General features: G+C 40.0%; 2 protein-coding genes across 2 annotated transcripts; both read left to right on the top strand.

Moving 5' to 3' along the window:
• The first annotated feature begins 3,357 nt into the window (after window positions 1–3,357).
• Window positions 3,358–23,693, top strand: LOC121177491 (probable serine/threonine-protein kinase clkA). Its single transcript, XM_041031818.1, has 4 exons — window positions 3,358–3,389; window positions 3,715–3,771; window positions 6,748–6,880; window positions 22,090–23,693. Exons 1-4 carry the CDS (start codon window positions 3,358–3,360, stop codon window positions 23,623–23,625), a joined length of 1,758 nt encoding a protein of 585 aa, XP_040887752.1. The 3' UTR covers window positions 23,626–23,693.
• On the top strand, window positions 13,231–17,457 carry LOC121176747 (mucin-2-like). Its single transcript, XM_041030801.1, has 7 exons — window positions 13,231–14,813; window positions 14,990–15,054; window positions 15,201–15,388; window positions 15,738–16,078; window positions 16,451–16,515; window positions 16,600–16,742; window positions 16,850–17,457. Exons 1-7 carry the CDS (start codon window positions 13,362–13,364, stop codon window positions 16,933–16,935), a joined length of 2,340 nt encoding a protein of 779 aa, XP_040886735.1. The 5' UTR covers window positions 13,231–13,361; the 3' UTR covers window positions 16,936–17,457.
• Window positions 23,694–24,425: the final 732 nt, after the last annotated feature.

Genomic DNA, 24,425 nt, shown 5'->3' with positions numbered 1-24,425 from the left:
ACACATAGCTATATTCTTTTACATTTCTTGTTTAAACTTTAACTTTAAAATGATCAGAATACAAAATCTTTGAAGAATTCAAATCGTCTCTTGTGTGATCTTTTAAAACTTTTTCTTATTAAAGAAACACTTTAATAGACTTTCACTGTGTGAAAGACTTACGGCTTATCCAGCAATAACATTTAGCACAGTTCTTCCCAGGGACTTTCAATATTTAAAATATTTAAATGTTAAAATAAAACAGAATATGACATCAATTTCACCAACTACAACCTCAAATTCAAATACTACAAAAACTGTGGCTACAACTTCTGTACCTGCACACATATCTATAACTACTACTGCAACCCCAGTTACATCTGCTATAACTGCTGCAACAACGGTCTCTCTAACAGCAGTTGCTACGATTACTGTGCAACTCATAACACAAAGGTTGACATTCAGATGTGCGAGAAGGACCTTTACAAAATGAATTTGTATATAGAGCTGCAATGATAACATTAATGCTAAGCATCTCCCTTTAAAGCAAAAAGTGGTGATAGAAACATCCAATAATTTAATTAAATACTGGATTGAAAAGACAGTTTTGATATGAAACACAATATTGCAGAATACATTTAAGGCTTTTCCATGACACCAACTTGGAAACCTATAACCTAGAGCTTCTCTGAACCTGAACTAAGAACTAAAATCTAAGAAGCTGTTAAGTCAGGGTTTTCAGCTTTGACTTGCTTTGACTGACAAGTGATTTCTAGGAAGTAGAATGCAAAAACAACACAGGGATAGACCATGTAGCAAACAAACTGAAAGCTATGAATTGTGACAACAATGACTTAAAAATCGAAAAGCCATGTACATTGTTACAACATATTAAAGATGTACTTTAATTAAAAGAAAGGAAAACACACGTTTAACACTCAATAATATAATGCAGTTTTTTTCCTCTCTTAAATCTCTCTGTAGCAAAGAAGGACGTTCCATGGTGCTGACAGATCTTACCTTAGGAATGAGAGAGTTTAAAAAAAAGCAACAACAACAACAACAACCCAGTAATAAAGTACAAAGCATGCACCGCACATCTACTCCCAACACAATGCATCACAATGTCAAATGATTATTGTCTAATGTCTGAACTATGAAAACTTGTTAAGCACCTTGCAATGACCTTTAAGTGAGGGAGGAGTGAACCCACATCAAGTCTCTTTGATGACTGGCAGGAGATTTCAAAAGACGTCAAATGTAAAAATAACATAGGGATGGGCTGCACAGCCGAAGACATCACTAAAACTAAAACGTACGGACCCTGATGATAAACCCTTAAAAACACAACAACAAGATGCTGCAGGATAATGTCAGCTCATTTTGAAATTTTTGAAAAGTTCTTAACACACTTGGGAACCAAGAGGAGCCGGATTTTAAAACTCCACTGCCAGTGAATAGAAGTGGGATATAGGCAATCGCGTACAAATGTATTTGAATTTGTAAAAAAGTTTAAGTGTCCTTATTTCAATAAAATGCTGCAATTATTAACATTAAAAAGAATGCAAATAAAGGAAGACATTCACTATTTATTAAATATAATGATTTCATGCTGGATCATATTGATGTCATGGTTGTGTACTTCGAGTTCATTCTATCGACTATTTCCATATTTATTGGGAAAAGTCCAAATATATACAGTATGCATTCAGTATATTTAAATTTGCAAGTCCATATTGATGTTACTTTTCTTGCATTTCTTCTTGTACTGTTTCACTTCACAAGAACTCAGTATTTAGGTATTCGGCATATCTTACTGTCAGACCGGTAGAACTTCATTCATCTAGGTGTAGTGCACCAGCATAATGTCTTTGTTTCACAGGACAAGAGAAGGGAGTATACCAAAGCGATGTGCCAAGAATCTGACAGACTGAAAGCTGAGAAAATGTACGCTACGATTTGGTTTTCATCGTCACTAAGGTGTCACAAACTGTTTTGAAAAATTTATCACCAATGAGTCACGTCATTAGCATTTTTTTTCCATTCCAATATATAAAGGTCGTAATAGAATGGGACTGTCACAGAAGGTGAAAGGTTTTCAGTGTTACAGATGAGAACTGGACTGAAAAAAGGGGGAATTAATAACTTTTCATCTTTTAAGTTTGGGTAAGTTTTAAACTGTTTAAACTTTTATGAGTTGTGTTTGTGTGCTTAGTTATTTATTACAAAAATAAATTTAATTAATGACCATTGTCTAATTTTGCATCATGTACATGCATCTTTATTTCATTAAAAATTGTGTCATTATTACATATTATCTCATATTTAAAGTGACTTTAAATGAAAGTCATTTAAATAATCGACCTTTGTTGTAATATGTAGTGAAATCCTGCTTCACTGGTTTTGCTTAAGCTGACCTGAGGGTTTATTCCGATTTAAAGCTCAATTTAAATTTTTATTGTGATATTTGTATTCAAAAATAAAACAATTTTTTGAGGAAAAATGTGATATGGTTGCCATTCTTATAAAGATCTCTTTTTGTCTTTGTAATAAGTGAATGTTGAATTAAGCTATTTTTTTTTTCCTGCTTCAATGCTTTTTCGTTCTTTTTTTACCATCAGTTTTAAGTTTTATTTCAATGTTTTGCCATTTCTGTTATCATGGAAAATTGGTAAACTTTTTTTTCCACCATCAGGGCAGAAAAGTCACTTGATGACAAAAAGTACAGTTATTTTAGAAAAATAAAAATGTGATGAGGTAGTGGTTCTTGTGGGGATCTCATTTTGTCCTTTGGTGTCAGAGGTCAGGGTCAGCTTGTAGCACCCCTGGCCTTAAAGTAGTTCAATTCTTTGGTCAAGAACATTTCAGCCTGGTTAATGATAGCAAACAGTGTAACAGCTTCAGTATTTAGGGTGGATAAAGAACAGTGTCCTCACTCTTTGTTCAAATACTCTACTTATACAGAGAGTGGGTGTACATGTTAATATTCCATCAGCAGCAACCTGTTGATATGAACAGAAAGTGAAGTTTGTCATGAAGTTGTTCACTTTGAAATTTTGACCAACTGACATAATTTCTTACTGCCTTTGTGTTGCATTTGTTGAGGAAAATAAGGTTGTTCCTTCATATTAAGGATAACTACCTCTGCCCAGTGAATCAGATTTGTAAAATTACAGGTAATCTTCCAAAAGGAAACTCTGGAAGATAGTTGTTAGATCTAAGTTTTATATGTTCTCAGTAACACCTTTGGAACTAAAAAAAAAAAGATAAGGATTTTTATTTTTTAAAAAAGGTTTTCTTTTATTTAAAAAAATAAAATATATAAAATAATCTATGTCTTGTTTCATTTTATAGGTTCATTGACACGATGAATGCCAGATGGATCATATCAATTTCCCTGATTCTGACAGGTAAGCTGACTGATGTTAAAGTGATTGCCTTTAACAAATGAAAGATAAAGTCTTACGGAACAAACAACATTCCATTATCACACTCACACACACACCATTAGGAATTAGGAAAGACAAGTAGCAGACTGTGTGTTAGTTTTACTTTTTACTATTTTAGCACTTTTTACTGAGTTTGGCTGCAGTAAAACCCTTAGTAAAGTAGCACCAGTGACTCACCTGGCAAAGTACTGTGAAGTGGAAGTTTTATGTTCGTAGTTGACTACAGATTAATGTACCACATGCATGAATCGAAAATGATTTCAAACTAAGTCATTCTTGTCAGTAGTTGCTGTGGATATGGGAACTGCACAAGCTTCAACTGCCCTGACAACAGAAACATCTGGTGTGACTATTAATGAAGCAACTACAACCCCTGCTCCGACAACAACTACACAAACGGCAACAACGACAACAACTCCTGCAGAAACGACAACTGCTGGTTTGACAAGAACAACACATGATCCGGAAACAACTGCAATGACCACTACAACAGCAGAAACACCAACTACTGAGGCAACAACAACCCCAATACAGACGACAACTGCAGAAATGATACCTTTAACCACAACGACAACTCCTTCTGCAACAACACCTGCATTGACAACACCAGCTTCAACAATAACAACTTCAGAAACCACAACTCCTGCTACAGCAACACAAACTTCAACCACAACAGCTTCAACAATAACTGTCGCAGATACAATACCGGCCTCAACAACACCTGCTCTTACAACAATTGAACAAACAACATCTGCGACGTCAACATCTACACAAACCACAACTGCTGCTTCTACAGCAACTGCACAAACATCACCTTCAACAACAACTGTAGCAGATACAACTCCTGCTTCGACAACAACTGCACAAACAACACTTGCTTCAACAACAACTGTAGCAGATACAACACCTGCTTCAACAATAACAGCTACTCCTACACCAACTGCAGAAACATCTGCTCCAACAACAATGCCTGCTACAACACCTACAGAAACCACAACTTCTGCATTTACAACTGCAATAACACAAGCTTCAACAACAACTATAGCAGATACAACTCCTGCTTCAACAACAACTGCAGCCGATACAACTCCTGCTTCAACAACTGCACAAACAACACCTGTATCAACAACAGCTGTAGCTGATACAACTCCTGCTTCAACAACAACTGCACAAACAATACCTGCTTCAACAACTGTAGCAGATACAACACCTGCTTCAACAACAACAGCTACTCCCACACCAACTGCAGAAACATCTGCTCCAACAACACCTGCTACAACAAGTCCTGCTTCTACTACAACTGCACAAACACATGCTTCAGCAACAACTGCAGCTGATACAACACCTGCTTCAACAACAGCTACTCCTACAACTGCAGAAACATCTGCTACAACAACAACTCCTGTCCTGACAACAACTTCTGTTTCAACAACAACTACACAAACAACACCAGCTTCTACAACAACACCTGCTACAACACCTACAGAAACCACAACTTCTGCGTTTACAACAGCAATAACAACACAAGCTTCAACAACAACTGTAGCAGATACAACTCCTGCTTCGACAACAACCACTACACCTACAACAACTGCACAAACAACACCTGTATCAACAACAACTGTAGCTGATACAACTCCTGCTTCGACAACAACTGCACAAACAATACCTGCTTCAACAACTGTAGCAGATACAACACCTGCTTCAACAATAACAGCTACTCCCACACCAACTGCAGAAACAACATCTGCTCCAACAACAACGCCTGCTACAACACCTACAGAAACAACAACTTCTGTATTTACAACTGCAATAACAACGCAAGCTTCAACAACAACTGTAGCAGATACAACTCCTGCATCGACAACAACTCCTACTTCTACAACAACTGTAGCAGATACAACTCCTGCTTCAACAACAACTGCAGCCGATACAACTCCTGCTTCAACAACAACTGCAGCCGATACAACTCCTGCTTCAACAACAACTGCACAAACAACACCTGCTGCAACAACAATGGTAGCAGATACAACACCTGCTTCAACAACAACAGTTATTCCTACAACTGCAGAAACATCTGCCCCAACAACACCTGCTACAACAACTCCTGTCCTGACAACAACTTCTGTTTCTACAACAACTGCACAAACAACAACTGCACAAACAACACCTGTATCAACAACAACTGTAGCTGATACAACTCCTGCTTCAACAACAACTGCACAAACAATACCTGCTTCAACAACTGTAGCAGATACAACACCTGCTTCAACAACAACAGCTACTCCCACACCAACTGCAGAAACATCTGCTCCAACAACACCTGCTACAACAAGTCCTGCTTCTACTACAACTGCACAAACACATGCTTCTACAACAACTGCAGCCGATACAACTCCTGCTTCAACAACAACTGCACAAACAACAACTGCTGCAACAACGGTAGCAGATACAACACCTGCTTCCACAACAACAGCTACAACAACTCCTGTCCTGACAACAACTTCTGTTTCTACAACAACTGCACAAACAACACCTGCTTCTACAACAACACCTACAGAAACCATAACTTCTGCGTTTACAACTGCAATAACAACACAAGCTTCAACAACAACTGTAGCAGATACAACTCCTGCTTCGACGACAACTGCTACACCTACAACAACTGCACAAACAACACCTGTATCAACAACTGTAGCCGATACAACTCCTGCTTCAACAACAACTGCACAAACAACACCTGTATCAACAACTGTAGCCGATACAACTCCTGCTTCAACAACAATTGCACAAACAACACCTGCTTCAACAACAACAGCTACTCCTACAACTGCAGAAACATCTGCTCGAACAACACCTACTACAACAACTCCCATCCTGACAACAACTTCTGTTTCTACAACAACTGCACAAACAACAACTGCACAAACAACACCTGTATCAACAACTGTAGCTGATACAACTCCTGCTTCGACAACAACTGCACAAACAATACCTGCTTCAACAACTGTAGCAGATACAACACTTGCTTCAACAATAACAGCTACTCCCACACCAACTGCAGAAACAACATCTGCTCCAACAACAATGCCTGCTACAACACCTACAGAAACCACAACTTCTGTATTTACAACTGCAATAACAACACAAGCTTCAACAACAACTGTAGCAGATACAACTCCTGCTTCAACAACAACTGCACAAACAACAACTGCTGCAACAACGGTAGCAGATACAACACCTGCTTCAACAACAATTGCACAAACAACACCTGCTTCAACAACTGTAGCAGATACAACACTTGCTTCAACAATAACAGCTACAACAACTCCTGTCCTGACAACAACTTCTGTTTCTACAACAACTGCACAAACAACACCTGCTTCTACAACAACACCTGCTACAACACCTACAGAAACCATAACTTCTGCATTTACAACCGCAATAACAACACAAGCTTCAACAACAACTGTAGCAGATACAACTCCTGCTTCGACAACAACCGCTACACCTACAACAACTGCACAAACAACACCTGTATCAACAACTGTAGCCGATACAACTCCTGCTTCAACAACAATTGCACAAACAACACCTGCTTCAACAACGACGGTAGCAGATACAACACCTGCTTCAACAACAACAGCTACTCCTACAACTGCAGAAACATCTGCTCCAACAACACCTGCTACAACAACTCCCATCCTGACAACAACTGCACAAACAACACCTGTATCAACAACAACTGTAGCTGATACAACTCCTGCTTCAACAACTGTAGCAGACACAACACTTGCTTCAACAATAACAGCTACTCCCACACCAACTGCAGAAACAACATCGACTCCAACAACAACGCCTGCTACAACACCTACAGAAACCACGTCTGTATTTACAACTGCAATAACAACACAAGCTTCAACAACAACTGTAGCAGATACAACTCCTACATCGACAACAACTCCTACTTCTACAACAACTGTAGCAGATACAACTCCTGCTTCAACAACAACTGCACAAACAACACCTGCTACAACAACAACGGTTGCAGATACAACACCTGCTTCAACAACAACAGCTATTCCTACAACTGCAGAAACATCTGCTCCAACAACACCTGCTACAACAACTCCTGTCCTGACAACAACATCTACTCCAACAACAACGTCTGCTACAACACCTACAGAAACCACAACTTCTGTATTTACAACTGCAATAACAACACAAGCTTCAACAACAACTGTAGCAGATACAACTCCTGCATCGACAACAACTCCTACTTCTACAACAACTGTAGCAGATACAACTCCTGCTTCAACAAATACTGCAGCCGATACAACTCCTGCTTCAACAACTGCACGAACAACACCTGCTTCAACAACAACTGTAGCAGATACAACTCCTGCTTCGACAAAAACCACTACACCTATAACAACTGCACAAACAACAACTGCACAAACAACACCTGTATCAACAATAACTGTAGCCGATACAACTCCTGCTTCCACAACTGCACAAACAATACCTGCTTCAACAACTGTAGGAGATACAACACCTGTTTCAACAACAACAGCTACTCCTACACCAACTGCAGAAACATCTGCTCCAACAACACCTGCTACAACAAGTCCTGCTTCTACTACAACTGCACAAACACATGCTTCTACAACAAGTGCAGCCAATACAACTCCTGCTTCAACCACAACTGCACAAACAACACCTGCTGCAACAACAACGGTAGCAGATACAACACCTGCTTCAACAACAACAGCTATTCCTACAACTGCAGAAACATCTGCTCCAACAACACCTGCTACAACAACTCCTGTCCTGACAACAACTTCTGTTTCTACAACAACTGCACAAACAACAACTGCACAAACAACACCTGTATCAACAACAACTGTAGCTGATACAACTCCTGCTTCAACAACTGCACAAACAATACCTGCTTCGACAACTTTAGCAGATACAACACCTGCTTCAACAACACCTGCTACAACAAGTCCTGCTTCTACTACAACTGCACAAACACATGCTTCTACAACAACTGCAGCCGATACAACTCCTGCTTCAACAACAACTTCAGCCGATACAACTCCTGCTTCAACAACAATTGCACAAACAACACCTGCTTCAACAACAACGGTAGCAGATACAACACCAGCTTCAACAACAACAGCTACTCCTACAACTGCAGAAACATCTGCTTCAACAACTCCTGTCCTGACAACAACTTCTGTTTCTACAACTGCACAAACAACACCTGCTTCTACAGAAACCAATACTTCTGCGTTTACAACTGCAATAACAACACAAGCTTCAATAACAACTGTAGCAGATACAACTCCTGCTTCGACAACAACAGCTACACCTACACCAACTGCAGAAACATCTGCTCCAACAACAACACCTGCCACAACACCTACAGAAACCACAACTTCTGCATTTACAACTGCAATAACAACACAAGCTTCAACAACAACTGTAGCTGATACAACTCCTGCATCGACAACAACTGCACAAACAATACCTGCTTCAACAACTGTAGCAGATACAACACCTGCTTCAACAATAACAGCTACTCCCACACCAACTGCAGAAACAACATCTGCTCCAACAACAACGCCTGCTACAACACCTACAGAAACCACAACTTCTGTATTTACAACTGCAATAACAACACAAGCTTCAACAACAACTGTAGAAGATACAACTCCTGCGTCGACAACAACTGCAGCCGATACAACTCCTGCTTCAACAACTGCACGAACAACAACTGTAGCAGATACAACTCCTGCTTCGACAACAACCGCTACACCTATAACAACTGCACAAACAACACCTGTATCAACAACAACTGTAGCCGATACAACTCCTGCTTCGACAACTGCACAAACAATACCTGCTTCAACAACTGTAGGAGATACAACACCTGCTTCAACAACAAAAGCTACTCCTACACCAACTGCAGAAACATCTGCTCCAACAACACCTGCTACAACAAGTCCTGCTTCTACTACAACTGCACAAACACATGCTTCTACAACAACTGCAGCCGATACAACTCCTGCTTCAACAACAACTGCAGCCGATACAACTCCTGCTTCAACAGCAACTGCACAAACAACACCTGCTGCAACAACAACAACGGTAGCAAATACAACACCTGCTTCAACAACAACAGCTATTCCTACAACTGCAGAAACATCTGCTCCAACAACACCTGCTACAACAACTCCTGTCCTGACAACAACTTATGTTTCTACAACAACTGCACAAACAACAACTGCACAAACAACACCTGTATCAACAACAACTGTAGCTGATACAACTCCTGCTTTGACAACAACTGCACAAACAATACCTGCTTCGACAACTGTAGCAGATACAACACCTGCTTCAACAACAACAGCTACTCCCACACCAACTGCAGAAACAACATCTGCTCCAACAACACCTGCTACAACAAGTCCTGCTTCTACTACAACTGCACAAACACATGCTTCAACAACTGTAGCCGATACAACTCCTGCTTCAACAACAATTGCACAAACAACACCTGCTTCAACAACAACGGTAGCAGATACAACACCAGTTTCAACAACAACAGCTACTCCTACAACTGCAGAAACATCTGCTCCAACAACACCTGCTACAACAACTCCTGTCCTGACAACAACTTCTGTTTCTACAACTGCACAAACAACACCTGCTTCTACAACAATACCTGCTACAACACCTACAGAAACCACAACTTCTGCGTTTACAACTGCAAAAACAACACAAGCTAAAATAACAACTGTAGCAGATACAACTCCTGCTTCGACAACAACAGCTACACCTACACCAACTGCAGAAACAACATCTGCTCCAACAACAACACCTGCTACAACACCTACAGAAACCACAACTTCTGCATTTACAACTGCAATAACAACACAAGCTTCAACAACAACTGTAGCAGATACAACTCCTGCGTCGACAACAACTCCTACTTCTACAACTGTAGGAGATACAACTCCTGATTCAACAACAACAGCTACTCCTACACCAACTACAGAAACAACATCTGCTCCAACAACACCTGCTACAACAACTCCTGCTTCTACTACAACGGCACAAACAACAACTGCACAAACACATACTTCAACAATACCTACAGAAACCACAACTGCTGCTTCTACAACAACTGCACAAACAACACCTATATCAACAACAACTGTAGCCGATACAACTCCTGCTTTGACAACATCTGCACAAACAATACCTGCTTCAACAACTGTATCAGATACAACACCTGCTTCAACAACAGCTACTCCTACACCAGCTGCAGAAACAACATCTGCTCCAACAACACCTACTACAACAAGTCCTGCTCCTACTACAACTGCACAAACAACACCTGCATCAACAACTGTAGCCGATACAACTCCTGCTTTGACAACAACTGTACAAACAATACCTGCTTCTACAACTGTAGCAGATACAACACCTGCTTCAACAACAACACCTACTCCTACACCAACTGCAGAAACAACATCTGCTCCAACAACAACTCCTGTCCTGACAACAACTTCTGTCTCTACAACAACTGCACAAACACCTGCTTCTACAACAACACCTGCAACAACACCTACAGAAACCACAACTTCTGTGTTTACAACTGCAATAGCAACACAAGCTTCAACAACTGTAGCAGATACAACTCCTGCTTCAACAACAGCTACTCCTACACCAACTGCAGAAACAACATCTGCTCCAACAACAACACCTGCTACAACACCTACAGAAACCACAACTTCTGCATTTACAACTGCAATAACAACACAAGCTTCAACAACAACTGTAGCAGATACAACTCCTGCGTCGACAACAACTCCTACTTCTACAACTGTAGGAGATACAACTCCTGATTCAACAACAACAGCTACTCCTACACCAACTACAGAAACAACATCTGCTCCAACAACACCTGCTACAACAACTCCTGCTTCTACTACAACGGCACAAACAACAACTGCACAAACACATACTTCAACAATACCTACAGAAACCACAACTGCTGCTTCTACAACAACTGCACAAACAACACCTATATCAACAACAACTGTAGCCGATACAACTCCTGCTTTGACAACATCTGCACAAACAATACCTGCTTCAACAACTGTATCAGATACAACACCTGCTTCAACAACAGCTACTCCTACACCAGCTGCAGAAACAACATCTGCTCCAACAACACCTACTACAACAAGTCCTGCTCCTACTACAACTGCACAAACAACACCTGCATCAACAACTGTAGCCGATACAACTCCTGCTTTGACAACAACTGTACAAACAATACCTGCTTCTACAACTGTAGCAGATACAACACCTGCTTCAACAACAACACCTACTCCTACACCAACTGCAGAAACAACATCTGCTCCAACAACAACTCCTGTCCTGACAACAACTTCTGTCTCTACAACAACTGCACAAACACCTGCTTCTACAACAACACCTGCAACAACACCTACAGAAACCACAACTTCTGTGTTTACAACTGCAATAGCAACACAAGCTTCAACAACTGTAGCAGATACAACTCCTGCTTCAACAACAGCTACTCCTACACCAACTGCAGAAACAATATCTGCTCCAACAACACCCGCTACAACAACTCTTGCTTCTACTACAACGTCACAAACAACAACTGCACAAACACATGCTTCAACAACAACTGCAGCCGATACAACTCCTGCTTCAACAACAACTGTAGCAGATACAACTCCTGCTTCGACAACAACTGCACAAACAACACCTGTATCAACAACAACTCTAGCAGATACAACTCCTGCTTCAACAACAGCAACTCCTACACCTACACCAACTTCAGAAACATCTGCTCCAACAACACCTGCTACAACACCTGCTACAACAACTCCTGCTTCTACTACAACTACACAAACAACAACTGCAGCCAATACAACTCCTGCTTCAACATCAACTGTAGCAGATACAACTTCTGCTTCTACAACAACAGCTACACCTACAACAACTGCACAAACATCTGTTACAACAACACCTACTACAACACCTACAGAAACCACAACTTCTGCTTCTACAACTGCAACAACAACACCAGCTTCAACAACAACTGTAGTAGATACAACTCCTGTGTCAACAACTCCTGCTTCTACATCAACTGTAGCAGATACAACTCCTGCTTCAACAACAACAGCTACTCTTACACCAGCTGCAGAAACATCTGCTACAACAACAACGCTTGCTACAACTCCTGCTTCTATAACACCTGCACAACCAACATCAGATTCAACAACTGTAGCAGATACAACTCCTGCTTCGACAACAACTGAACAAACAACACCTGCTTCAACAACTGTAGCAAATACAACACCTACTTCAACAACAGCTACTCCTACACCAATTGCAGAAACAACATCTGCTCCAACACCTGCTACAACACCTACAGAAACCAGAACTTCTGCTTCTACAACTGCAATGACAACACCAGCTTCAACAACAGCTGTAGCAGATACAACTACTGCGTCAACGACAACTCCTACTTCTACAACAACTGTAGCAGATACAACTCCTGCTTCAACAACAACAGCTACTCCTACACCAACTGCACAAACAACACCTGCTCCAACAACACCTGCTACAACTCCTGCTTCTACTACAACTGCACAAATACTAGCTTCAACAAGAACTGCAGCCGATGCAACTCTTGCTTCGACAGCAACTACACAAACAACACCTGCTTCAACAACAACAGCTACTCCTACAACTGCAGAAACATCTGCTCCAACAACACCTGCTACAACAATAACTCCAGCAGAAACAACTCTTGTCCTGACAACAACCTTTGCTTCTACAACAAGTGCACAAATAGCTGCTACAATAACAACACCTGCAGAAATGACAACTTCTACTTCTCCAACTGCGCAAACAGCACCAGCTTCAACAACATTAATAGCTACTGCTACAACAACTGCACAAACAACACCTGCAGAAATGAGAACTCCTGATCCGACAACAACAGCTCTTGCTTCTACAACAACTGCACAAACAACAACTTCAACAACAACACCTATACCTGCTACAACAATTGTAGCACATACAACTCTTGCTGCAACAACACCTGCAACCACTACAACACCTGCAGAAACCACAACTCCTGTTCTGACAACTCCTGCTACAACTATTGCACAGACAACAACTGTAGCAGATACAACACCTGCTTCTACAAGTGCAGTAGCCACAACTCCTGTTCTGACAACTACACAAGCAACACCAGCTTCAACAACAGCTGTAGCAGATACAACACCTGCTTCAACAACAGCAACAGCTAGTCCTTCAACAACTGCACAAACAACGACATCTGCCCCAACAACTTCTGCCACTACAACATCTACTCCTTCGACTGCCCCAACAACACCTGTAGAAACTACAACTTCTGTTCCAGCAACAGCAATTGCACAAACAATGACACCTCTTCCAACAATGTCTGCCACTACAACACCTGCACAAATGACACCTGCCCCATCAACAACACCTTCAGAAATTACAACTCCTGTCTCAACAACAGCAACTGTACAGAGATCAACACCTTCTCCGACATCTCCTGTCCCAACAACACCTGCAGAAACTACAACTCCTGTTTCACCAACAACAACACCTACTCCTGCAACAACTTCACAAACAACACCACCTGCAGCAATGACAATCTCTACACCAACAACAACAGCTGAGGTATCAACAGCTGCCCCAACAACAACTCCAACAGCATCACCTGCCCCAACAACATCTGTAGAAACTACAACTCCTTTTCCAGCAACAGCAATTGCACAAACAATGACACCTGCTCCAACAACAGCAACTGTAGTAACTACAACTCCTGTTCCACCAACAACACCTGCTCATATAACAACTGCACAAACAACAGCTGGGGCATCAACAGCTACAACCACAACAACAGCATCAGCAACAACATCTCCTGGCCCAACAGCAGCATCATCAGCAACAACACCTGCTTTGACAACACCAGCAGCTACAACTCCTGGGGTACTACCAACCACTGTTACAATGACAACAACAGCTGTGCCAACAACAACAACAGCAGCACCTGCTTTGACAACACCTGCAGCAGCTGTTCTTCCTGGGGCTCCAACAAACAATGTTACAATGACAACAACAGCAATAACAACAACACCTGTTCCAACAATGACTACAGAGAATACAACAACCACCTTGGCTCCTGAACCAGTTTACACTGTCACTGCAGACTTGCCAAATGAACTATTTACAGATGATCTTAATAACCGAAGCAGCAGTAAATTTAAAGATCTTGAGCAACGAGTTGTAGGGGCGGTGAGTACAATTTCACACTGAATACACTCTTCATTTACTGTGTCACTGTTACACACGAGTGACTGGACAATGTTTTGGCTCAATTTTAGTTTCAGCAAAATTTGCATTTCTGTTTTGATTCATTTTAATTGTGCTTGAAAGTTACCAATGGTCTCAATTTTGCTTTCTTTTTGCAGTGTAATTTCATATACAGAAGGAGATTTGGTTCTCGGTTTAACCGGTGCTTTGTGAAAGAATTCAGGTAAAAAACATTTTCTAATAGTGGTTCACTAAATTTGCTGTTTAATTTTTTTTTACTTTCAGTGTTTTTAAATCCCACATTTGGGTAAAGTAACAGTTGTCTCATATTGTTATTTGACATTTCTCTCATTTGGTTTTATGATACAGGGCTGCTCCAACAGGCCGAACACGAGCAAACATAACTCAAGCAGAAATTGGTATTGCGTTCAATCCAACTAATAACACTGAAGAACTCCCACGGAACAGTGTCATAGCTGAAGTCTTAGTACAAGCTGTAAATACTTCCAGTGATATGTTAAACGTGACCATAAGTGCCGGCACAATCACATTAACAGGTAAGTAAACACAACACAATAGAATTTGTTGCTGCCATCAATTTTCCAAGCATCTCAAATAACGTGCTGCTCATGCTCTGATTTTAATAGTCACCAGTAAAATTAAGACATGGAGACACCGAATACATTCATTAAGACAACTTCAACATTTTTTAGCGTTCGCTCAATCCATCCATTCGGCAGTGCCATGTGTCACAGTACTAGATATTGTCTTTGCTACCTTGTATACAGCTAGAATGCATGCTAATGTATATTATTTCTTATTGACAATTAAATTAGAAACTTCAGAAGCATATTTAAAGTGAAAACTAATATTTATTTACTTGGTCTCTAAAAAAATGTTTTACAGCTGGTCCAGTTGCAGATTCAGCGACAACTGCTATACCTACAACTGCCAATCTTACAAGTGCTTCACTTGCAACTGCCAACCCTACAACTGCTGCAACTACAGCTGCCAACCCTACAACTGCTGCAACTACAACTGCCAGTTCCACCACTGCTGCAACTACCACTGCCAGTACTACAACTGCTGCAACTACCACTGCCAGTTCCACTACTGCTGCAACTACAACTGTAGCACTCACAATTAGGCGGGTGACTTTCAGATCTGTTCTGGACACATTTACAAATGACTTGTGGGACACCTCATCAGCTGCTTTTCGAAACCGGGCCTCTATGATAAAGACACAGGTAAGTGTCCCCCTTAGAATTAAAACCTGTGAGTACAGTTTATTGTATTATCTAGTGTATTGTTTTAAATGCTATAAACACATGTCATTAAATATCAGTAAGGTATAGGAAATAGGTATAGGAAATAATCCTTTCATTTCATCATCAGCTTGTTCCTACTTTTTTCTGTCCTTTGGCCATTTTCTGTTTTCTGCACTACAAAAATAGGAATAAAATAGGAAAAAGATACCCTATTAAAATTTACATTTCAATTTAAAAATGAAGTTATGTAAGTGATGACAGACATCAGGAAGAACATTTCAAGACAAATAAATTCACATCACAAAAAGACATAAGAAGTGTTAAGATACAAAGTATTTTCTGTTTCTGCAGCTTGAGCCTTTGTTCCAAAAGGAATTCCCATCTTCCTTCAATTCACTGGACGTGGTGGCATTCAGGTAATTTGTTAACACTTTGTTACAGTTTGAGAATAGAGGCCAAAACCTGATGTTTCACACAGTATTTTTTTACTCCTTCTGCAGAAATGGATCAATCATCAATGACATGAACCTTAGATTCCAAAGCACATCTGTTCCTAATAACACTCAGATTGCGAGTGTTTTGCTCAATGCAACTGTCACCGGCTTTGATATCGAAGGCAGCTCCATCACTGTGAATGGCATACGTAAGAAATATTGAGATCTACTCGATTTTAAAAAAAAAACTTCAAAGTCTGCACATTTAGGTTATTTCTTAAACTAATGTTTTGATTTCTTTTTTCCTCATTTACAGCTTCAAGTGGAGTAAGCCACAACATAAGTCTCGTCACTGCATCCTTCCTGGTGCTGTTGTCATGGCTACTGTCAAACCAACAGTAGCTGACTTCCCTAACATGACTGCTGTGTCTGGTATGAGAAAGGACTTCAGATTAATTCACTATCAAACTGAACTCTGCACTGATCACACAGATTGATGACAATCCTGATGATAATCCTGGGATGTCAGAAAATAATTGCACTATCACACTATTAATGTAAAAATGTATCCTGCTTCACTAAGTACTGTTCTATAGCAATATTTAAGTGTTAGTTACTAATTCTGCTTTTTCTAAACTTTTCTAAACTCATGTAAAATTAATGTTTAGATTTGGGTCTTAATTTAAATGAAGGAACACATGCAGGTCATAGTGTGCTTCACACTCCAACCTCACATAAATTAATCAAAGGTCATAGTTCACAACATATATCAAGAATCAAGAGTCTTTATTGTCATTATGCGAGCATAACGGAATTTTATATATATACATATATATGTAATGTCATTTTTCTTATTTATACAAAGTTTATTTATGTAATCATGCATAGCTTTATTCTGTGAGATGTCTGGTAGATTTTACTATTTCTGTCAGAAACTTTACAATGATCAGAATACAAAATCTCTGAAAAATTCAAATCGTCTCTCGTGTGATATTTTGCAGTTTTGGTGGGTAAAGTAAAAACATCTTAAGTAAATGAGGCTAGTTTTTTGTGCATTTTATGATGAACTTGATGGTGACAAGTATCCTAATGTCAATTTGGTAGTACTGCAGAGAGGCTTAGAGTGTCACTCTAGACCTTGGCTTCCGACAGTTTTCGGTGACAAGTATTGCCAGCTTTGATTGCTACAGAAGGGGAGGATAGCCACCAATAAAAGCCTTAGAAAGCCTTGGTTCACCGGTGACAGAAAATACTACAACTCAAATATTACAGCTACTGTAGCCACAACTGCTACACCTGCAAACATAACTGCAGAAAGTACTGCAACCAGGTACAGCTGCTACATTTATATCTATTTTCTCCTTTACTACTTTATTTAAATTTAATAAATTAATAATTTAATTAATATTCAAATTTATCAATCAACTTATAACGTTCAATTAAGGTGTCTAATTTTAAAATATAATATGATAACAAAAATAGCCAATGTTTTGATGTATCACAGGAAGGTTATCTCCCACTACACAGTGGACTGAAAATAAAGGTATTTGTATCAAACATTGTAAAGAAATGTCACAAGATATCAAAGAATTGTGGGATAAGACCTCACCTCACATTTAGACCTATTCCATGACGGAAACTTAGCAATCTGTAGCATGGAACTTCCCAATACCTGAACTTGTAAGGTCTAGGTTCTAGATCGTGTGTTTACACTACATTTTGTCACTACATATTAATTATTCTGACTGATGCCAGAAATGGCAAAACTGTAAAGAAAAAAGGACTGAAAGGGTTTAAGACACATGACAAAGAACTCCTCACAAATGTTAAAAAGAATTCTTAAAATGTAATGTAACGTCAGTGTTCACAATGCAGCAGTAAAAGCACATGTACACTGTTGCCCATAAAGGAATCATTTTATTTTCAGACACATTCCTCTTTTTATTCCTATTTCAATAATCACATTGGAAGAGATTGATCATTAAAGTTTGGGAAGATTCTATCTATCAAGAATAAATCACATTGTCACAATCATTATATGGGAAAAGGTAAATTAGATTTTATTCCAACTTTATAGGCAACAGTGTAGTTTAACTGTCCTTATTTCAACAGTATGCTGCAAATTTTAACATTAAAAATTCTGTATTTTTCACTGGCATTAAGGCTGGAAACAAAATACCAGCAGATATTCAATATTCATTAAATACAAAGAAGTCATATTTACATCATGTCTTGGCACTCCCTCAGATAAATATGAGGAAATGAAAATAATGGGTATTTGCTTTTTTTGTATGTGGCCACATATAATATCACTGCGACATACTTTAATTGTATTATATCATCTATTTACAAATTTTGGGATTATGCCAAATATCAATGTCAAATATCATTTACAATATTCACATACTTAGATAAAACCAAATATCCTTTACAACAGTGTAATTGTCTCACTTTTCCTTTGTTTCACCCTACTTATGTTCACATCACTAAAACTATTTTAATTTGTCAGAACTTACTGTCATTGGGGCAGAACTTCTTTCAACAGTCACAAGCACTTTGTCATAGGACAAGAGAAGGGAGTATACCATTGTGCTGTGCCAGGAATGTGACAGATTAATGGGTGGGAGAGACACTGTCATTTGCTTCTTCCCTGAGATGTCATAGCAGGTGTCATAGCATTTTTGAAAAACACTTTAACAATGAGTCACGTCATTAGCCTTTTCTTTATTCCAATATATAAAGGCCTTAACAGTTGTGCACCGTCACAGAAGGTGAAAGGTTTGCATGTTATAGATGAAAACTGGAGTGAATTAAACAAAAAAACAAAACACTGAAACAATCTACACAAGATCTACACATCTACACAAGAAAAGAAGGGGGAATTAATCATTTTTCATTTAATCGCTTTTCATTTTGGGTAAGTACATGTTTAAGTCTACATGGAAACATTTTTTACATTTAAAATCTACATTAGACGTGTCATTATTGAATACTATTTCATATTTAATGTGATAAGTGAAAGTCATTTAAATTATAAACCTTTGGTGTAATATGATTATTACTGTCTATTAATATGTCTATTTAAATTTATCCAGACAACAAGGGAAATTATTTTTGAAAAATAAAAATTGTGATGAGGTAGTGGTTCTTGTGGGGATCTCTTTTTGTCTTTTAGTGTCAGAGGTCAGGGTCAGCTTGTAGCACCCCTGTCCTTAAAGAAGTCCACTTCTTTGGTCAAGAACATTTCAGCCTAGTTAATGATTGTAAATAGTTGCACAGCTTGAGTGTTTAGGGCAGATAAAGAACGGTGTCCTCACTCAGTGGAGATCACCTACAATCTGTATAAGATCTTATGGGAACATTGAGCATAAAGACACTTGAAACTGAAGATGGGGAAAAAGGTATTTGTCATTTAAGTTTTTGAAAGTTTGAAATTCTGAAATTTTGACCATTTGATATGGTGTCTTGTTGCTTTTGTGTTTCCCTTGCTGATATGAGACTGAATTGAGGTCTTGTTAGGGATGAAAAGATTGTTCCTTCAAATTAAATATAACTACCTCTGCCTAGTGACTAAGATTTGTGAAATTGCTGGTAATGTTTCAAAAGGAATCTTTGGAAGAAAGAAATTCACTCTACTCATTCATTTTTTTATACTCCTTTTCTTTTTTACTGCAGATACTTTGGACATTCTTGTTTTGTCAGTTTTTATTAAGATTTGTCTGTCCATTATGACTACTGTATTTCTTTTTCTTTTTTTTCTTTTTTTTACATGCTGGAACTGTAAGTTAATCTCTGTCTTGTTTAAGTTTATAGATTCATTCACAGGATGGAAGTCAGATGGCTCATATCAATTTTCCTGATTTTAACAGGTAAGCTAAGTGATAAAGTGATTGTCTTTACAGTGTCTTGAAACAAACTGGTGGAAAAGCTGTAGGGAACAACACAACACAGAAGTTAGGGCAGAGATCTTGCCTGCATTTCATCCAATGTTTCTTGTAAAAGAAACATGACATTCTGTTATCACATCTATACCATTATTGATCTGGAAAGATGATTAGCATGCTGTGTTTCAGTAGTCAGTTTTAATATTTTAGCACTTTTTACTGAGTTTGGTTCTAGTAAAATAAACCCATAGTTACATTAAATAGCACCAGTGACTCATCTGGTAAAGCACTGCGAAGCGGAAGTTTTGTATTTGGAATTAACTACAGGTTAATTTACCATGTGCACAAATTTAGCAGAAAACTGAAAATATTTAAAATAGGTTTGCACTGAATTGTTCTTTTCAATAGTTGCTGTAGATTTGGGAACTGCACAAAGTACAACTGCCCTGACAACAACAACACCTGCTATGACCACAACTGAAGCAACTACAACACCTCCTCAAACAACAACTGCTGCTATGACAACAACTGGGGAGACTACAACTCCTGTTTCCACAGCAACAACACCTGCTCCTACAACAACTGCACAAACGATGACAGCTGCTCTAACAACAACTGCTACGACAACAATTGCAGAAACCACAACGTCTGCTTCTACAGCAACAGAAACAACACCTGCCCCAACAACAGCAGCTTCAACAACACTACCAGCTTCAACAACAATTGTACCAGATACAACTCCTGCTTCAACAACTGCACAAACAACGACAACTGCTACGACAACAATTGCAGAAACAACAACTCCTGCTCTGACAACTACAACTCCTGCTCCAACAACAACAACTCCTGCTCCAACAACAGCACAAACAACACCTGTCCCAACAACAACTGTAGAAACTACAACTCCTGTTCCAACCACAACTCTTCCAACAGCTGCTACAACAACTGCAGAAACCACAACTCCTTCTACAAAAACACAAATAACACCTGCCCCAACAACACCAGCTTCAACAACTGTACCAGATACAACCCCTGCTTCAACAACTACAACTGCACAAACAACGACAACTGCTCCAACAACAACAACTGGAGAAACCACAACTCCTGTTCTGACAACTCCTGCTTCTACAACAACTGCACAAACATCATCTTCACCAACAACACCTGCAGAAACCACAACTCCTGCTTCAACAACAACTGCAGGAACCACAACTCCTGCTTCTACAACAACACAAACGACACCTGCCCCAACAACATCAGCTTCAACAACTGTAGCAGATACAACTCCTGCTCTGACAACAACAACCCCCACTCCTACAACAGCACACACAACACCTGCTCCAACAACAGCTGCTACAACAACAACAACTGCAGAAACCACAACTCCTGCTTCTACAACAACAACACCTGCCCCAACAACACCAGCTTCAACAACACCACCAACTTCAACAACAACTGTCCCAGGTACAACTCCTGCTTCAACAACTGCTCCAACAACAACCCCTACTCCTACAACAACAGCACAAACAATGACACCTGTCCCAACAACACCAGCTTCAACAACAACACCAGCTTCAACAACAACACCAGCTTCAACAACACCACCAGCTTCAACAACACCACCAGCTTCAACAACACCACCAACTTCAACAACAACTGTCCCAGGTACAACTCCTGCTTCAACAACTGCACAAACAACTGCTCCAACAACAACCCCTACTCCTACAACAACAGCACAAACAATGACACCTGTCCCAACAACACCTGTAGAAACTACAACTCCTGTTCCAACCACAACTGCTCCAACAACTGCTGTTACAACAACAACTGCAGAAACCACAACTCCTGCTTCTACAACACAAACGACACCTGCCCCAACAACACCACCAGTTTCAACAACAACTGTCACAGGTACAGCTCCCGCTTCAACAACTGCTCCAACAACAATGTCGATGACAACAATTGCAGAAACTACAACTCCTGCTCCGACAACAACAACCCCTACTCCTACAACAACAGCACAAACCACGACACCTGTCCCAACAACACCTGTAGAAACTACAACTCCTCTTCCAACCACAACTGCTCCAACAACAACAACTGCAGAAACCACAACTCCTGCTTCTACAACAACACAAATGACACCTGCTCCAACAACACCAGCTTCAACAACAACTATACCAGAAACAACTCCTGCTCTGACAACAACAACCCCTACTCCTACAACAACAGCACAAACAACTGCTCCAACAACAACTTCAGAAACCACAACTCCTGTTCTTACAACAACACAGACGACACCTGCCCCAACAACACCAGCTTCAACACCACCAGCTTCAACAACTGTCCCAGATACAACTCCTGCTTCAACAACTACAACAGCTACTCCTCCAACAAATGTACAAATGACAACTGCTACAACAATTTCAGAAACTACAACTCCTACTCTGACAACAACAACCCCTACTCCTACAACAACAACCCCTACTCATACAACAACAGCACAAACGACGACACCTGCCCCAACAACTGTAGAAACTACAACTCCTGTTCCAACCATAACTCTTCCAACAACAGCTGCTACAACTGCAGAAACCACAACTCCTGCTTCTACAACAACACCTGCCCCAACAATACCAGCTTCAACAACCCCACCAGCTTCAACAACTGTACCAGATACAACCCCTGCTTCAACAACAACTGTTACGACAACAATTGCAGAAACTACAACTCCTGCTCCGACAACACCTACTCCTACAACAACTGCACAAACAACATCTGCTCCAACAACAACAACTGGAGAAACCACAACTCCTGTTCTGACAACAACTCCTGCTTCTACAACAACTGCACAAACAACAACATCTTCACCAACAACACCTGCTACGTCAACACCTTCAGAAACGACTACTCCTGCTTCAACAACTGCAGAAACCACAAATCCTGCTTCTACAACAACTCCACAAGCAACGACACCTGCCCCAACAACCCCAGCTTCAACAACAACTGTACCAGATACTTCTGCTTCAACAACAGCTACTCCTACAACAACTGCACAAACAACATCAGCTTCAACAACAACACTTGCTACGACACCTACAGAGACACCTACAACAACTCCTGTTCTGACAACAACTCTTGCTCCTACAACAACTGCACAAATGATACCTGCTCCAACAACAGTAGCTGCTACAACAACAGCTGCTAAAACAACTGCAGAAACCACAATTTCCATTCTGACAACAACTTCTGCTTCTATAACATCTGCACAAACAACACCAGTTTCCATAACACCAAATGTAGCAGATACAACTCCTGCTTCGACATCAACTGCACAAATAACAACACCTTCTTCAACAACACTTGCTTCTACAACACCAGCTTCAACAACAACTATCATAGAAACTACAACTCCTGTTCCAGCAATTGTACAATCATCAACACCTGCAGCAATGACAGTCTCTACTCCAACAACAGCTGTGGCATCAACGGCTGCAGCCACAACAACAGCATCAGCAACAACAACTCCTGGTCTGACAGCATCATCATCAGCAACCACACCTGCTTTAACAACAACACCTGTAGCAGCTACAACTCCTGGAGCACTACCAACCACTGTTACAATGACAACACCTGTGCCAACAACAACAACAGCATCAACAACTGCCCCAACAACTTCTGCTGCTACAACGACATCTGCCCCAACAATTTCTATTGCTACAACACCTGCACAAACAACACCTGCCCCAACAACACCTGTAGAAACTACAACTCCTGTTCCACCAACAACAACACCTGCTCCTACAACAACTGCACAAACATCAACACCTGCAGCAATGACAGTCTCTACTCCAACAACAACAGCTGTGGCATCAACAGCTGCAACCACAACAACAGCATCAGCAACAACAACTCCTGGTCTGACAGCAGCAGCATCAGCAACCACACCTGCTTTAACAACAACGCCTATAGCAGCTACAACTCCTGGGGCACTACCAACCACTGTTA

This window comes from Toxotes jaculatrix, chromosome 23 (genome assembly GCF_017976425.1).
Source record: "Toxotes jaculatrix isolate fToxJac2 chromosome 23, fToxJac2.pri, whole genome shotgun sequence".
Lineage (NCBI taxonomy): Eukaryota > Metazoa > Chordata > Actinopteri > Toxotidae > Toxotes > Toxotes jaculatrix.
Note: the sequence above shows the minus strand (reverse complement) of the source record. Positions and strands in the feature narration are given on the sequence as shown.

What these genes read in the sequence shown, in the direction of transcription:
- LOC121176747 (XM_041030801.1), top strand. Translation starts at nt 13,362, where the DNA reads ATGACAACTTCTACTTCTCCAACTGCGCAAACAGCACCAGCTTCAACA. An exon ending in AGCAACGAGTTGTAGGGGCG is followed by an intron (nt 14,814 to 14,989) that starts GTGAGTACAATT and finishes TTCTTTTTGCAG; the next exon opens with TGTAATTTCATATACAGAAG. An exon ending in CTGGACGTGGTGGCATTCAG is followed by an intron (nt 16,516 to 16,599) that starts GTAATTTGTTAA and finishes CTCCTTCTGCAG; the next exon opens with AAATGGATCAATCATCAATG.
- LOC121177491 (XM_041031818.1), top strand. Translation starts at nt 3,358, where the DNA reads ATGGATCATATCAATTTCCCTGATTCTGACAG. An exon ending in AATTTCCCTGATTCTGACAG is followed by an intron (nt 3,390 to 3,714) that starts GTAAGCTGACTG and finishes TCTTGTCAGTAG; the next exon opens with TTGCTGTGGATATGGGAACT. An exon ending in TTTACAACCGCAATAACAAC is followed by an intron (nt 6,881 to 22,089) that starts ACAAGCTTCAAC and finishes CCCAGGTACAAC; the next exon opens with TCCTGCTTCAACAACTGCAC.